This window comes from Protopterus annectens, chromosome 12.part0, assembly GCF_019279795.1.
Source record: "Protopterus annectens isolate FY-2018-M chromosome 12.part0, PAN1.0, whole genome shotgun sequence".
In the NCBI taxonomy this organism is placed as follows: Eukaryota; Metazoa; Chordata; order Ceratodontiformes; family Protopteridae; genus Protopterus; species Protopterus annectens.
This window is the reverse complement of record NC_056746.1, coordinates 1327287268-1327304435: the sequence shown is the minus strand read 5'-3', so window position 1 is coordinate 1327304435 and position 17168 is coordinate 1327287268. Positions and strand designations below refer to the sequence as shown.

The following is a 17168-nucleotide window of genomic DNA, read 5'->3' as shown; positions in this document are numbered from 1 at the left end:
TATTATCTCTGTATTTTACTACAGTATTTACTTTTGTATAACTGTTGCAAAATTGTCTATATCCTGTGGAACTTTTCTCCACGGGCCTCCACTGAAAACAGGCTCTTCCAGGCCCAGTGGACTATTCCGGTCATCAAACTGTAATAAATAAATAAATAAATAGTTCTTGGCCAAATAACATGAAAGCATCACTGAACCTTCATTCTGAATTTCTTCAACTCCATAAGCAACAAGTCTCACACTACTGGTTGCATTGAGTTGTTTGTTAGTTCTCACTCTAACAAACGTGTCTGCTGATATAACATTACACTTCGCACCAGTGTCTACTTTGAGTTCTGTGGATTTTCCATTGTCTGGACACTGCAAAATACTTCACTTCTTGTTAATAAGTTCACTGTATCAACTCTTTCACCAAGCACTGATACACCATCTACATAGAAAGCTGACAGCTTCGGTTCTACTTGATCAACTTGCTTTTTTGTTTGACCTTTCTTTACAACTGTGTGAGGCTTATTTGATTTGCAAAACCTTTAGAAATGATTCCATTTTTTACACTTCTGATATTGCTGACCAAATGCTAAGTACTTCTCTCTTTTACACTCATGATTTGCACCACAATTGCGACAGTTAACAATAAAGCTAGATTTGGGTTTTGTTGATTCATGTCTGTACTGCACTGAGCTGGTGCAAGCTCCTTTCTTAGGACTTTTTGGAAAGCCATGTGCCTTCCTTGGAAACCCTATAGCTGCCATGTGCTTAGGCCTGCTCTTGTTTGCCATGTGTTCCATACTATCTACATTTGCTCTGGAGCCAACTGAAACCATGCTTTTGTCACTTGCAGGCACACTTGTGTGCTTTTCTGTCACCTCATAGATTTGACAAATCTCTATGGCTTTGCTCACTGTTAAATCACTGTCACAAAGTAAAGTCTTTCTGACAGCAGAACTGTTAATACCACACACAAGCCTGTTCTTTATCAGCTCATCCTTCAAATCACCAAACCAATACGTTTTAGCTCTGTTTCTCTAGTCAGTTATATAAGCTGCAAATGTTTCCCCTAGTTTCTGATCTCTCGTGTAAAACAAATGCCTCTCTAATGTAATATTCATCTGGGGGTTATACATTTCTCTGAACTTGCACTACAAACAGTCGGGGTCTTCCCTTGACTCAGCTTGTACAACAGTAAGACATACACAAATGGACACTTTCTTTCTATGGCCTCTGACCCAGCTACGTTTAGCAAACTGAATCTCCTTGTGCATGCATCTCTATCTGCATAAGCTCCTTGTATGAAAATATTGTACTCTTGCTCAAATATTCTCCAGTTCTCTGCAATATTCTGATCAAATACAAGCGGTAAGGGCTTTTGAAATCTGTCTGCCATATTAACACATACCAGTGAAGGGTGTTGCAAATAAACACAAACATACACACGTGCACATATGCTATAAACTAATGCCGGTATTTGTCCAATACCCTTGTGCTATGAACTTATACCTTTTGGGCTTTTTGGAATTATGTGAATGAACAAACTCATAGTATCTTCAAACAATTGCACTTTACGAAATAAACTTCTTGGGCGCTTTGGCACTTTTGTAATATCGTTGGAAAAGACTAAAATGCTAAAGTCATTTATCATTTGCTAAAGTCATTTATCATCAGTTTAAGAAACATTCAATAAATTTACAATGCAACTGAATAACTCAGGAGCCCTGTAATACTCTTGTAATGTCGTCTTTTCAAGAAAACATCTCTTAGTAACTGCACGATGCGAATAAATCGGACATCTGTTGCCCAAAACTCAATAACTTTTCGAAGTAATTGCACTTTGCAAATAACTGCATATAGCACACTGAAATGTCCCCAGAATGGTGGTACCTTGCTAGGCAACTCTTTACAGTACAAGAACCACTCTGTAATGGCGGCACTTTGTGAATAGACACACCCAGCACAAGAAATGTTTCGAAATGGCTGTACTTTGACTGCATTTCATGAAACAGTTGCACTTTGCACGCAATAAACTCTTCAAAATACATGCACAGTAATAGCACACACTGTAAGCACTTTTACACACTTTGAGATAGTTCGAATAACTTTAGTTATGCCCTTGATACAACACAAAGTCATAGTTATGTCCAAACACGACACTTTGCCAAAACACATACAGTTGCCTTTCTTTATTTTTGCTTAATGTGCCCCTTTTTGTCCTTGTCATATTCATTTTGCTTGTTTAAGCCCTTTTCATGCCCAATGCACTTTTCTTGTGCTTGTTTTACTCTAAACATGCCCAGCTTTGCCTTAAACACCATTGTTTTGCTTTAAACATGCTTGTTTTTTGCTTTACTGTTAATTGCTTCATCAAATACTTTTATTTTAAACATTTTCTTTAGTTAAACTTTTCTTGATTTCCACTTGTGTAGTAATGCAGTTTGTGCCCTTGTAATGCCTCTTTTTGTCTTTCATATCAAATAAATAGTTTGTGCTATTTCTCATTACCTTTGATTCTTTCTGGCTCTGGTTTGTGCTCTCTTCTCTCAGTTTTACCTTCACTGTGGTCTTTGCATCATGGCTCTGAATATTCTTCTCTCTTCGAACCCACTTCTGCCACCATGTCACTCTTCTGTCTAGGACACAATAGAAGAGTCTTCATGGATTCTGTTTAAGCAGCTTTATTTTATCAAACACATCACTATAGAGGATTACTGACTTTAACTTAAGTAACTTATATACAAACTAACAACTGCGATCATGCATGCTCTCTCTCAGGCTACTCCTTCAAAATTGCACTAGGAATTGCATGTGTCTGGAATTTATACATGCATGTACAGCCTGGCATGCTTCTTAAAAGATATAGCACACACACACACTTGCATTTTAATTTACAGTAAGTAACCTGAATGTTATATACCTTGAAATCATCATCCGTCCCCTTTTTCTCATTTTCTACATGAGGTTGGGGTGTCATGTCAGTTGTCACCATCTCTGTTGATTCAGTGTCACTCTCCTACTTCTTTGACAGTCATTCCTGACTATTGCAGATCTTCTATCATGCGATCCATCCATCTCTTTTCTGGATGCACTTGTTTCCTCTTGATTTCTTCCTGTCTGTCCCAAATCTTCTTCAACAGATTGTTTTTTGCTTTCCTGCACTTGTGACTGAACCACTGCATGGAGCTATTTGTGTTTCTGCTCTGATGTCCTCATTTCTTTGTCTGTCCCACGGTGTACACCCTACTGCCATCTCAGTCACTTCATCTCCATCACCTCTAGCTTCCTTAGCTGCTGTGCATTCACTGTCCAGGTTTCTGTACCATGCATTAGCCACACCACACTTTTGTACACCTTATTTTTCAGTTACGTTAACATTCTTCTGTCATCTACTACCCCTCACAGTCTGTGCTAATTGGCTGCAGCCACTCTGATTCTAGCTTTGACCTCTTCATTCAGACATCCCTTCTCCTCAACCACCCCTCCCAGATAGTCAAAGCTTTTAATTTTTTCCACATTTTTCCCTTTTATCTCAATTCTCAACTTCTTCTGATTTCCCCCTTTACTGCTATCACATGTGCCTTATCTGTACTCAGTTTCACCCACATGCTTTCAGTTTTGCATTCCATCCCCCCTATCCTTTGCAGAAGTTCTTGTTCAGAGTCTGCCTATAATGCCACATTGTTTGCATACAGCAACTTTGTTTTCTGTCCCCACTAACCTGTTTCCCAGCATAGACCATTACCACTGTGAACAGCATTCCATTACTAATATTAATAGCAGTGGGCTCAGGGATGAAAGCTGATGTACATCCACTCCCAATGGAAACCCTTCTGTGAGTCTGGACACTGTTTTCCCTTGAGTCATTGCATCCTAGTACATAACCTGCACTAATTCTATTCTCTGTTTCTGGGACATTAAAATGCTGCAGGATTGCCTAAGTCAGCTTTCTTGAGATCTTGTCATATGCTCTCTCCATGTCTAGGAATGCCCAGTAGGAATATTTTCTCATTCTCAACTATCTGAATTACTGCAAACATTCATGTACCCTTAAATGCCACTCCCAATAATGCTGTCTCATATTTCTGTAGTAGCACATTCATGCCTACCACATAATTTACTTTCGTTTGATATGCCATTTTTTACGGGGGGGGGGGGTCCCTTTAACCTCATTTTTACTGGTCCAGCTACCAGTATCCAATGTCCATGCAATGTATACCAGCTACTCTCCAACCTCCAAGACTTGATCTGTTTTATGGCTGGAGGCCAGTCTTAAATCTTCAGGATTCTCTAGGTGCTTGGCTCATCTGTGCTTCTATAGGGGGAGGGGTTATGACCTACCCACTAACCTTTCCCTTGCCCTCACCATGTTCATTGATTATGTCTGGGGGCAGTTCCCCACTTTAGACCACACCTCCCCTTAGGGAGTGTATCAACATATACCCTCCCACCTTGGATGAGTTTATGAGCTGCTAACTGAAACCAGGCCAGCTTGCCCATAGTTAGGGCTTTATACCTCTAAGCCACTGGAGCGGCTTCCTTTAGATATGTCTTAATCAGATGTACTATTTTTTATTTAAAAATAGACACTTTAGCCACCTCTTCACCAATTGCCCACATTCTTAATTTTTTCATCTTGCATTGTTTTTAGTTCCTTCTCTGAATTCTCATCCACAAAGTGACGGGCTATTTTATTAACTTGTGTACTTCCTGTTTTTCTTTCTCTATTTTAATCTTCAGTCTTATTTCTTCCAACTTTTTTCACTTTCCTTATTACTTGCTCCTTTCCTTAATTGAAAGTAAGCAATTACTTGCTTACTTTCCTCGTACATTTTTGAATCATAGCAATATCATCTGCATAAGTCTGAACTAAAGGAAACATTAAAGTCCATTCTGTCATGGCAATATATTTATTATTTGAAATAAAGGAAACATTCAACTTCATTCTGTCATGGCAATATAATTATTATTTGAACTAAAGGAAACATAAAAATCCATTCTGTCATTTCGTTATAATTAGTAGTCTGCTTCTTAACTCCTATTCTAACTCCTTTTCCCAAACTATCAACGTAAACTGCATGTAACAATGTTTTAGTCTTCTATTTTTAATTGTATCTCTCAGATGTCCATTCATCACAGGCCTACAGTAAGAATATTCATACATTTCTTAACATTCCATTCTATACTTATTTCCTATGTGATAGTCATTTTTCCCACAGTGGGGGACTGTGTCAAAGGCCTTTGCCAAGTCTAGGTATGCCATATGTACAGATTTGCCTTCATCCAGGGCTTTGGTAACAGTCTCAAAGAAGTCCACTGTGTTCAACAGGCAGGATCTCCCTTTAACACAACCAAATTGGGTCGGGTCAAGTGTTTGAAGTTCTCCTTTATCTTTGCTAATAAGGTCCATGATGATTCTCTCCACAGCCTTGCAGATAAAGCTTTTTAAACTAATGGGTCTATAGTTTCCAGGGTCACTGGATGCACTTGTGCAAGGAGATGACCTCAGCTATTTTCTATTCCACAGGAACAAAACCAGTGCTTAGGCTATGGTTGCAAAGAATACCCAATGGTGTTGCTAACACCAGTTTTAAAACATTGAGAGCACAACCTGGGATTTTTTCAGGTCCCACAGAAGCTGAGAGATGCTAATCTAGATTCCTAGTTAGCTTTAAGGGACTTTACCAGATGTCTTATTTGCTTTTGAAAGCTGAGAAGGGTATGCTTCCAATTCTGAGATTGTTCTCTCTTGCTTTCAGCAATTTCTTACTCTTATTATATAACGTGCTTATGGCAGACCCCACCAGGCAGGCTTTTTTTTTTTTTTTTTTTGAGGATCTTACTTTGTTCCTGTCAGGAATGGCTGAGTCAATACAATTGTACGGATGTTTATACAATGCATTGGTGTATATACCAGTATAGGTGTCCTTGCTGTCAGTGGGGACAGGAGCTTTGACGCTATTAATGCCTTCTTGTAGCCTAATTTCTCCTGGGGGGAGGGTCTGATGCTATTGTTACTAAAAAAGAAACTGATTTATGATCAGACTTCACCAGGGAGGGCTGCACACTTGTGGTGGGGCACTGGTCTACCATGTTGGTGAGTACCACATCCATATTTGGGCCCCATGTGGTGTTGCTATCTGTTCCAAGGCATTTGAGGTAAAGAAGTCCAAGAATCTTTGGCCGAGTGTGTTTGTACATGTATAATTTACCCAATCTATGGTCGGGTAGTTAAAGTCATCCATAACTAGGGTGTTTGGTTGCATTTTGAGTGACTCAACTAGATCCAAGTAGGCAGTGTGAATATCATGGTTAATGGAGGGGGATCTATAGCTAATGATAACTTGGAGATGAGTCTTTCCTATAATTATTTGCACATGGAGTAACTTTAGGGAATCATTCTGTTTAACCAATCTGGAGGTGTATTTATCTTTGCTAAATATTGATACTCATCTTCCTTTAGTTTTCAGGTGTTCAGAACGTGTGGAAGCCCTTATACCCCAGTATGGCTGGGGTGCTCTCCACTGCCTTCGACCAGGTCTCTGTGACTGCACTGATGTCCACATCTTCCAAGCTGGGGAGTGCTTCCAGTGAGTGCAGTTTCTGATTTAGACTCCTAGTGTTTAGCAGTATAACCTTAAGGTTGCTTTTTGAAGATATATTTTATGTCAGGAATCTTGTTTTTGTGACATTACCTTAAAAAGGCACTATGAGGAAGGCAGGAGCCTTAGCCAGTAGCCGAAAGGACAAAGGTGACAGGTGGAGACCATCTCTGGAAAAGCATTGTGGTCTATCAGCCATATCATCCCAGGCTGACAGGCACTGGCTCCCTTTAGAATAATACCAGATGCTAAGCCAATTGTTGAGGTCAATCATTGTTGTCTGTATTGAGGCATCATCCTAAATGAATGTAGAATGCTGCTTAAGGCTAGGGACATACCAGCCTGGGACACATAATCAGAGAGTTAAGTCACATGACGTACATCTCAAGTCATCTAAACCAACATGGAGTATGACAGAGTCATAGCAGTGCCTGTTGTTGAGAGACTTGAGTGCATGTGTGATGTGGTGGATCCTGGCACCTGACAGACAGCTGACCCAGACCTTCTCCTTATCCATCCTGGTGAGTGGGACATCTGTGTGTCTCACAATGGAGTCACCTATGACTAAAACACTTGATTTTGTTTTTTGCCTTAGATGCATGTTTGGTGAGACACTGGTGCATGCATTTGTATGTGTATTGTGATTTAAAGTATTAAGCGAAGTGTATTTATGTATGGGAGGGCTCTGATCTTTAGCTAGGCTTCTAGTGACAACCTCTGCATATGTATGTTGTGTGTTGTACATGTGGATTGTGCAGGAGGCAAAGTGTGTGAGCTGACAGCCTGCTTAGTGTCTCATTTCTCACATATTGAATTTTTGTGAATTTGTATGAATTAGGAGAAGTATCGTGTGTTATCCTGTGAAATGGTGTCACTCATGTTTTTCTCTGTGTTATACTTTTGTTTCCTGTGCCGTAAAACCATTTTCTTTTTGTTCATGTTAGATAATTTTTAATCTTTCTACAATTTTTCCTCCTTCCAGCTTGTCTTTTGTAAATATCAGTACATTCCTGATGTTCTTTTCCCAAGCTCTCCTTTTTAATTGTACACAATATCTTGAACCCATGTAATGCACTTTATTCTTCAGTTCCATCAACCAGATCATTGCATTATGAAAAACAAAATCATCCCATAACTGTAATATATTAATTGTATGTTTCTTAATTATAGATATGTCGGTTTTATAACATCATTTGAATATCATCATTTGAATTGGGTGGCGCAGTGGTGCAGCTGTTAATGCTGTCGCCTCACAGCAAGAGGTCCTCCGGTTCAATTCTTGGCTGGGGTGCCTTCTGTGTGGAGTTTGCATGTTTTCCCTGCATTCGCGTGGGTTTCCTCCAGGTACTCCAGTTTCCTCCTACATTCTAAAGACATGCTTCTGGAGTATTTCTCCCCGGGCCTCCACTGAAAACAGGATCTGTGGAACCTAGTTGGACTTTCCCGGCCAACAAATGTTAAATAAATAAAATAAATAAATAAAATATCTCACCTCTGCTTCAGTAAAGGTCATCATAAAGTGTATTGGCTACATTCTTAAGTAAATGTAATCTGCAAATCTTTTTTTTTTTTTTTTTAGTTCGACATAAACTCTTTAACATATATGATACCAAATTATACAGTTTTTGGTGCAAAAAAGTATGTTGTTTTTGCATTTTATTTTGTTGATAAGGATGGCTCTATGCATTTTTTTCCAATAGCTGAAAATCCCTACCGTTACTTCATGAAACCCTAGGGTCTATATTACATCAGCTAACGCATAAAATAGCGAACTCTGATTTATCGACCTATTAAAAGCGAAAGCTTGAAATCCCGAAGACATGGAACAGCAACTTTTTTCCCAGGGAAAAAAATCACTGGGCTGTTTTTGGGACTTTGCCATTTCCTCCACTCTGGTGCAATCTCGGAGTTGATATATTTAAGATGATATATTAAAGCCCCCCATTTTTTTATGGTTTAATATTTTTTTTCTGGTTTTCTGTTCCATGTCTTCGGGATTTTAAACTTTCACTTTTAAAGGGTCGATAAATCAGCATTCGCTATTTTAAGCATTCGCTGATTTAATATAGACCCGAAATCCTATACCCATCATTCTTCACTTCTTAAACTAATGTATAGGATACTGTGTTTCCGTACTAAATGCATCAGTATGAATTTCTTACTTCCTACAAAGACAAGCTGCCAACTAAATCTTGCAGGTGGAACACCTTACATTGAAAATTAAAATGTGATGATTTCGTTATTATTGGAATGACAATGAAAATAAGATGTTCTACTAAAAAATAAGTTCTTTTTTAACCACTTGCACTACAACTTTATGTAAATAATTTTCCAATAGCTACCATGACATGATGTGAGTGTGGCTACTGAGAAAAACTAAGCAAAGAGGGAAACTAAAAAAATTCAAACAACACAGAATAATCTTTAGTTTTTTTGCAAAACCACTTGCAACTTTACTAAGGGGGAGTATAATTGTGAGTGCAATTAACTGGAAAACAGTTAGCTTCAGAACATTAAATACTGTAGTAAATGAAACCAAACCAACCAATAAAATAAAATGTAAAAAGTCCTGGACACCACGTAGGTTTAAAAATACTTTATAATTTTCATGAAACACAGAGGATGAGTGCTTTCGTCTAATGACTAGACTTCATCAGATAAAAGCACTGGTACAAATTAGAACTTTTATCTGATGAAGTCTAGTATTTTTAAACCTACGTGGTATCCAGGACTTTTTACATTTTATTTTATTGGTTGGTTTAGCTTCAGAACATTACCAATACACTTTAATCAGTTAGTGGTTTGAAAAATCCATTTTGAAATATCAGCTTCTGGCCTCAAGACCCTCCCACAAATAAAATATATTTCTCATTTTATAATTTTTCCTTTTCAGATGTATATTCTGATTTCTTGTAATTCAGTCTATATGCATTTTTTTTAATATTCTTTTACTATTGATCACATTTATATCCATCTTCTTAGCAGCATGCATTGGATTACACTTCCCAATGCAATGTATGTCACCATTCATAATTAAATGCAGTTCGTATACTTCACAGCATCTTAATTTCTCATTTACATTACCTGGCAGATACATATTCAAATTCTTAACCCTCTGCTTTGCTCTTGCTCCTCCTGCTCACCCTACCTTCCAGTGACATCTGGGGTACCCCAAGGTTCCATCTTAGGTCCCCTCCTGTTCAACATATTTCCTAATGAACTTCATACTTCCTGCAAACAATCTGTTCTAATTCAATACAATGATGACTCAACTCTTATCTGCAATGATGATTCAACTCTTATCTGCAATGATGACTCAACTCTTATCTGCACAATATCTCTGACCTTCACACTCTTACCCAAGACACTTTTCTATCCATTGAAAAGTGTCTGTCTGGTAATTTACTCATCCTAAACCCCCCAAAACAAACAAACTCCTGCTATTCCTCCCTCGTTCTGTCTCATCTTAAATCTACCTTTGTCATAACATCCTCCAGTAATACAACCATACAACCTGACTCCCACACAAAGTTTCTAGGTGCCATCATTGATGACGAACTTACATTTAATTTGCATATCCTTCAAAGTATAAAAAAAAACTTAACAAAAACTGTGTTTGCTTTATTGTAAATGAAAATTCTTAACTTCTAATGTAGACTGTCCATGGCACAGGTCTTCTTCTTCCCTCCCTTCTCTATGCTGCCCCAGTCTTTACTAACATTCAGTCCACTACCCTGACCAAAGTCCAACAAACATATCACAAGATAGCAAGATTTGTCACAAACTTCCCTTATAACTAACACCATTGCCATGCACTCAACTCTCTGCAATGGCTTGAACTTCCACAACAACTTCTTCTATCCCAGTTTCAAATCACTCACTCCATACTATACAAACCATCCTCCTGCCCTGCTCTCACCTCCTTAGTGTGCACCTATACTCCCACTCGCACACTCTGCACCTCAAATCAGCAACTCCTAGACATCTACCAACCAAAGAAAACTATCAGTAAACTACTATATAAATTCACTGTATCCCTAGCTTGGAATAAACTTCCAACACACATACGCGCCATTACCCACCCTATACACTTTAAAATATAACTCAGACATCACTTACTTAACACCAAAACTTGTACCTGTCATGACCTTACCTAACTCCACTATCGTGCGTTATCCTAATCTCATATTGCCTTACCATCTTAATCTACCTCCTGCTACCCCTTCCACATTATACATGTATTCTCATCTTTCACACCTCACAATTTGTACTGTTCCTAATATACTATTTCATCAACACACACAGTACTCCACCACTTCAAAACTTTTATGGATTGCTCTGAGAGTGCTATTTGCTGAACATGTACCATAACAAAAAAAAAAAAAGATTTTGCTACTTTTGTTTATGTCTCCTGATCTGATTTACCTTACTCATTTTCGTATCTTACTTTGTAAATTTCTTTGTATTTGTATAGTAAACTGCAATTTTATGTATTATAAACTGAAATTGTATGCATTGCAAACTGAACTTTTATGTAAGTATTGTAAACTGTTCTGTAACTGGAGCTTTTCTCCTCTGGTCTCCACTGAAAATAGGTCTCTGGCCCAGCTGGACAAACCCGGTTAAAAAATGTCAATAAATAAATAAAATAAATAAAGTAATAAAATCTATATAAATTGCTCTTTACTATACGACTTATTTTAACCCCATTTTTCACCATTTTGTATTATTTGCAAAAATGACGATATATGAGCACTTTTCTTCTTCAAACGAATACACTAGTTTCCTTTCATGAAAACCTTCTGCCTGTATTCTTTCTTAATCATTCACAAATCATACTTCTTGAGTGTATCTAAAAACTGCATCCTGATTTTTGCACCACACTAACATAGCTGTCTTTCTCTTCCAGGCTTTCAAACTATTAATATTTATTAATAAAACAAATCAATTATAATTCTGACTAAATTACATATATGGACACTTATTAGGACCATATGATCAACTTTCTGAAATGGTGAAGCTTTTGTATGCAGATGGCAACACAGTATTGATTGGGGATGTACCCTTTTCCCCATTATAGTATAATCTCATATTAATATACAGGGGGGTGCAGGGTCTTTGCTTTTGTTATTTTGTGCTGTTTGACTTTTTGGAAAGTTGATCATATGGTCTTGATCATATGAAGTTCGATTTTCTGAAGAGTAGATCTTGTGAAACAGATCCAGATATTTATATATATGTATTTATATATATATATATATATATATATAGACATACCTACCTTTTTCTTACTCCTTCGTCTAAACGCTGTTTTATTCTGATGTTACTTCTGCCACTGCTTTGCTGTATTCATTTCTTCTTCTTGTAGTTCTTGCAGTGTCTGTTTCTCCTATGCAATGTGGTTACCTAATTTCTTGATCTTCCCACTGGTGTTAATCAAAAGATACAAAGAAACCTGTGCCATTTCTTGAAACTGTCCTCCAAGAAATGTTGATAGTTCTTCCAGGAAAGGTTAGTGTCAAATCACTGCAGAATGTACAGAATGACAAGTGCAGTGTCAGACACTTGAACAGAGTTCTATATAAGTAAAATTTATGTACATATCACATGCTTTTTGGTTATTTATTTATTTATTTTTGCAGTTACACATCAGAGACTTGAATGTGTTTGGTTAACAGAGAAAGCCCTTGGTCATGATCAGTGCCTATCTATCTACAATTAAGATACTTTATAGTCACACAGTGTCATATGTCACCTGTTGCTCAGAGATTGCTGAATACAGTGCAGATACCTATGTATGTCTAAGGGACATAGGCATTATGTCACTGCACTATACCAATGTAGTTAAAAAAATCCAAGCCACAAAGAGAATTAGCAACAGGAGAACAGGAGCAGTCTCATTAGAAATGGAAACTGGAAAAGGATGCCTGATGTCTATAGCAGAAGTAACCAAACACTAGATTCCTTTTTTACTATATTATTTTGCACGGCCTACAACTTAAGCATCGTCTATGGCATTATGGGCCACTGACGGTATGTAATGGACATCCTGAATTCTGCTTCTACTTGGCAACTTTGGTTCCCTCCATGTCCACTGTTGCCAAAACATGCAACTTATTTCCTTGATAATCACATGACATCCCAAGAAGCATTGTTTCTCCTTCAAGATGCCTTGTTTATAAACAATCTACATAAACAAACTAAAAAAAAAAACAAAATAGCAAAGCTAAGTAAAGCATGATTAGAAATGATCTCTACCCTGTTGTGAGTTACCTTGACCACCAGACGGAGCAAGCCTATTAAGTGCTTGCTGGACATAATGCTTCTCAAAGCTGCAGGCTTAATTTGTTTTTCTTTAATTTTCATTTTTAAAGACCTGTTAGTTATTTGTGGAATTCAAAGGGAAGTATAATCCTGAATGTGTACCTGCTGAATTATGTATTCTACAACAGTTCCTGAACACTGTACTTTAAGCTGTTCAACTGATATGCTAACAAAGAATGGTTCAAAGTTGGCATTGGTACATAACATGAAAATGGACGCTCGAGAAATTGTTTGGGTATGGGGCTACCTTGTTTTTATTTCTTCAATATTTCACTTTGTATTTGCTCATGTGTGGAGAAGGAACAGAACCTTGAACACTGTTCTTTGATGTGTACATTCTTTAAATCAGATATGCCGAATACCTTGTGTTCGTATCTTTGTCACTGTATAAATACTAAGCATAGATCTGTGGGTAATGTATGTGAGAATGACATTCTCAGCTTTAATACCACTGCTTAATAACCTTTGCATTAACTCCTTCTTCTTGTCATATAATACCTTAATAATTAACAATGTAGAATTATGAATTTTGTCACAATAAAACAGTAAGGTTCATCTTGAGCATTTCTGCCTTTCCCAGTACTTTTCATGATTAATAGAACTTGAATATTTATGTTACTGAAGATTAAGTTGTGTATTTTGAGTATTATATGAATAATGTCACTAAGCAGAGGGAAGGTATGGTACTCTAGAGCTGCTAATACAAAGATTAAGTAAGACAACCCCTAACCTAGTGCTGCTGAGCTAATATGAAGAATCTTTTCTCATGTATTTGTTCATGCATTTGGCTACTGTATTACACATTTAAAGGGAATATCCAGGAACAAAAACTCTGAAATGCAAACCTACAAAATGTTTGTTATTGTTACAGTATAAGTCAGTTTAATCAGGACTTTGGGATGTGGAAGGAAACTTAAACACCAGATGAAACCCATTCATACAGATAAATAATATGCAAATCCAATACACAGCATCTAAAGTCCTGAAAGAAATCCAAGACCATGGAAATAAAGGACAGCAATAGATGTAATAGACTTGCTTGCCACCCAGCTATTAATGATCAGTGGTGAAAGTAAATATTTAAGAAGACTTTTGCTGAATGACTTTTGTCTGAAGTAGTTTTATTCCTCCAAAACGGACCACCCTATGCTCTATGTAATAAAACAAACTACAGCACCTCAGAGCAGCTTATGTGCATTTTTTGTGCTTTTGTTAATGAATCCCAGGTAATGTCTTTGTGAATTTGATTGCATTCATATGAATACATAGAGTACGTTAATAATTGTTTGTGCACAGAACTATTATTTTCAGAAATGCAGTGACAACAATGTTTGCTTTTGCAGAAGAGGAAGCTGAGGTGGAATGGTTGCAAGATGCTGGCTTTTCCAACTTCATGTCTGCGAAAACAGATGACACTGAAGATATGGCCCTGTTGTCTACATTAACAAAGACACAGGCAGCAGCAGTCCAACGCAGGTTGGATACTTACACCCGCTCCTTGAGGAAAAGGAACAAGCAGCCAGTACGTGATGTCCGGGACATCTTTCGATCGGACAATTCAACAGTAAGTAACAGTTCCCCAATAGAAGGATCTAAAACTTTGTAGTCAGTTAGACCAGTAGAATCAGTACTGGTTTGTTTTCAATACAGAGCTGGGTCTGTATAACAAAAAATGGATAATGCAGTATAGTATATTAAAGTATGAGTATATACATTGTAGCCAAACAGTTCTGTAAGAACGTCAGCAGCATATATATACAGCTTTTCAAAAAAACTGAGGGGTTTTAATGGTGACATCAGTACACTTTGTTTTAAATGTGGTTGGATAGTTGATAAAGTATGTCAAGAAGGATGTCAAACTAATCACAGTACTTTGTGAAACACCACATGTTTTAGCAACACCTTCCCATTCAATGGTTTCATCACATTGAAATTATACACACCTTATAATATGAAAGAACTATATTATGTCTGTGAGAACACATACCTGCAGAAAAGGAAGGACTTATTCCTACATGTGTTATAGGGCAAAAATATCAAGTTGTGAGCAAAACAAGGTAAGTTTATGACTGTATATTTGTATACTCTGTCATGGATCACTTTGTTCAAGCTTGCCTGGTGAAGGCTAGGCTAAAAGGGCAGCTAGCTAAAGAATTCTTAACTTAGTGCATGAATTGCTGACCTCTGAGTTACTTATATTAGTTAGAATGAGGCCTGCTGCTTTGGGGTGTTGGGATTTCATAGCTTCAGCATTAAAACGTTTAGCAAACTGGCCTTCTGTGTCATTTTTACTGACAGAAAGGGCTATGCTAAAACTAATGGCAGAATCCCAAAGAGGTATATAAAGCATTTGTTTAATGAACAAAAGTCCTATGATGGTTTACAATGTGTTTAACTTGGATAATCACATTCATTCTGCTACTTCAGAGATCTGTTTTACATCTAGGAAATATTTTTCAACTTTTGAGAAGCTTTTCTTGGGGGTGGGGAGTGATCATATGCTTTGACTGTAGTAGCTGAAAAAGTATTTGAATATGTCATTTTGTGCCTCATTTAGAAATTTCAAGTATTCTAAAAACTAGTATTGTGTGGGAATCTGTGAAACCTTTCCATTAAAATGTCTATTAACAAACCAGAAGAAAGTGGAGTTCTCTTATCACTCTCATACTATTACAGATTGTTTCATTTCCATGTAGAGATATACATTTTGATAATGGGCATTAACTAAGATGCACACTAGATGGTTACATGGAATACCTTAGGTAAGCTAAAAGAAGTAGCAATTACAGAAGATAAATGATGTATTCATCAATGGAGTTTTTTTTTTGTTAAATAAATAAGCTAAAGGAGAAATGTAACAGAAGTAGCAAAGGTTTGTTTCACATGGGATAGTCGGGTCATGATATTGTTATATAAAAGCTCTATCAGAAATATGAAGTATGTAATCACAAGTCCTACAGCTAGAAAAACAGTGTGAGTGGCATAAAAATGACAGTGAGACTTGAAACTTGCTATAGTCAAAGTATTTTTAGAGGGGGTGGTGCCCTTCCAGTACCCCAGATGTTTGGAGATTGTGTCCCATGACCCTGCTGCAGGTCACTATGAATTAGAGTAAGGGGAATACTTTGAGGAACTGCAACCTTGGACTTAGTATATATTACCCAGATTTGCAAATTTAGTCTCATTACTATGAGGACCGCAGCTGGGGGGTTTCAGATTTTAGCAGAACCTAGTTTGCATCACTTGATTGCATACCATGAGATAACAGATGGAATTAAATGGGGAATATTAGCCCTGGAGGATGGGGGGAGAGGTAAATTTATGAGTTTTTCTAATGATTATATTTGCTACATGAATGTGGGGTCTTTTTCAGTAGGAAGGACAATTAAACTCTTATTTCATAGAGGGTATAGAGTTCTTAACCAAGGATTTCCAAACATCTCATCCCAACCCTGCCCAACAGCCACATGTTGCCACATCCACTTTCACCTTCATACCTGTACCCGCAACCTATACAAAACTACTCTTAAACAAACTCAAACCATGCTCTACTACAGCTAATGACCTTCCAAGCAAGTGCCTTAAAATAGCAGGCAATAGCATTGCCTATCCCGTGTCAATATTTATAAACAAGTAGACCCAGGAGTTCCCTCTCTCTGAAAAAAAGTCACAAATTATCACTCTACACAAAGGAGGAAATGCAACAGACATCACTAACTTTAGACTTATAGCCATCTTACCTCCTCTCTCCAAAGTACTTGAAAACAATTTGTTTTAAAACAGTAGCTATACTATCTCCTGCAGGAAGAACTCCTATCCCCCACACAACATGACTTATATCCCTACCTTAGTACTAACACTGCTGTTCTAACCTTTGCAGATACTGTCAATAAAGCTAGAGATAACGGCAAACTAGTTTTCTCCTTATTTCTAGATTGTCTAAAGCCTTCATCACAATTTGTCATACCAAACTTCTTCAAATGTCCTTGCTAGGTGTATCTCATTCTATGGCTCACAAACTACTTGTCCAATACATATCAGTCAGTAAAATGTCACACCTCCCTCTCTCCATATTTCCAGTCACCACCGGTATACCACAAGGATCTCCTTGGTCCACACCTCTTTAACATGCTCACCAACACTGTCCACATACCTAAACAATGGGCTTCCCTAATACAATATGCAGATGACTCCACACTCATCTGCATATCAGACATTCTGGTACATTACCAGAAATTACTCAGGAAGCTTTAA

At 37.5% G+C, this 17168-nt stretch overlaps 1 protein-coding gene across 1 annotated transcript in view; it reads left to right on the top strand.

Moving 5' to 3' along the window:
- ARHGAP40 (Rho GTPase activating protein 40) overlaps positions 1–17168 on the top strand; it is a 442695-nt gene that overhangs the window by 297117 nt on the left and 128410 nt on the right. Inside the window, exon 3 of the mRNA XM_044090378.1 lies at positions 14258–14478. Coding sequence (XP_043946313.1) covers positions 14258–14478 — 221 coding nt within the window. The remainder of the gene's footprint in view (positions 1–14257; positions 14479–17168) is intronic.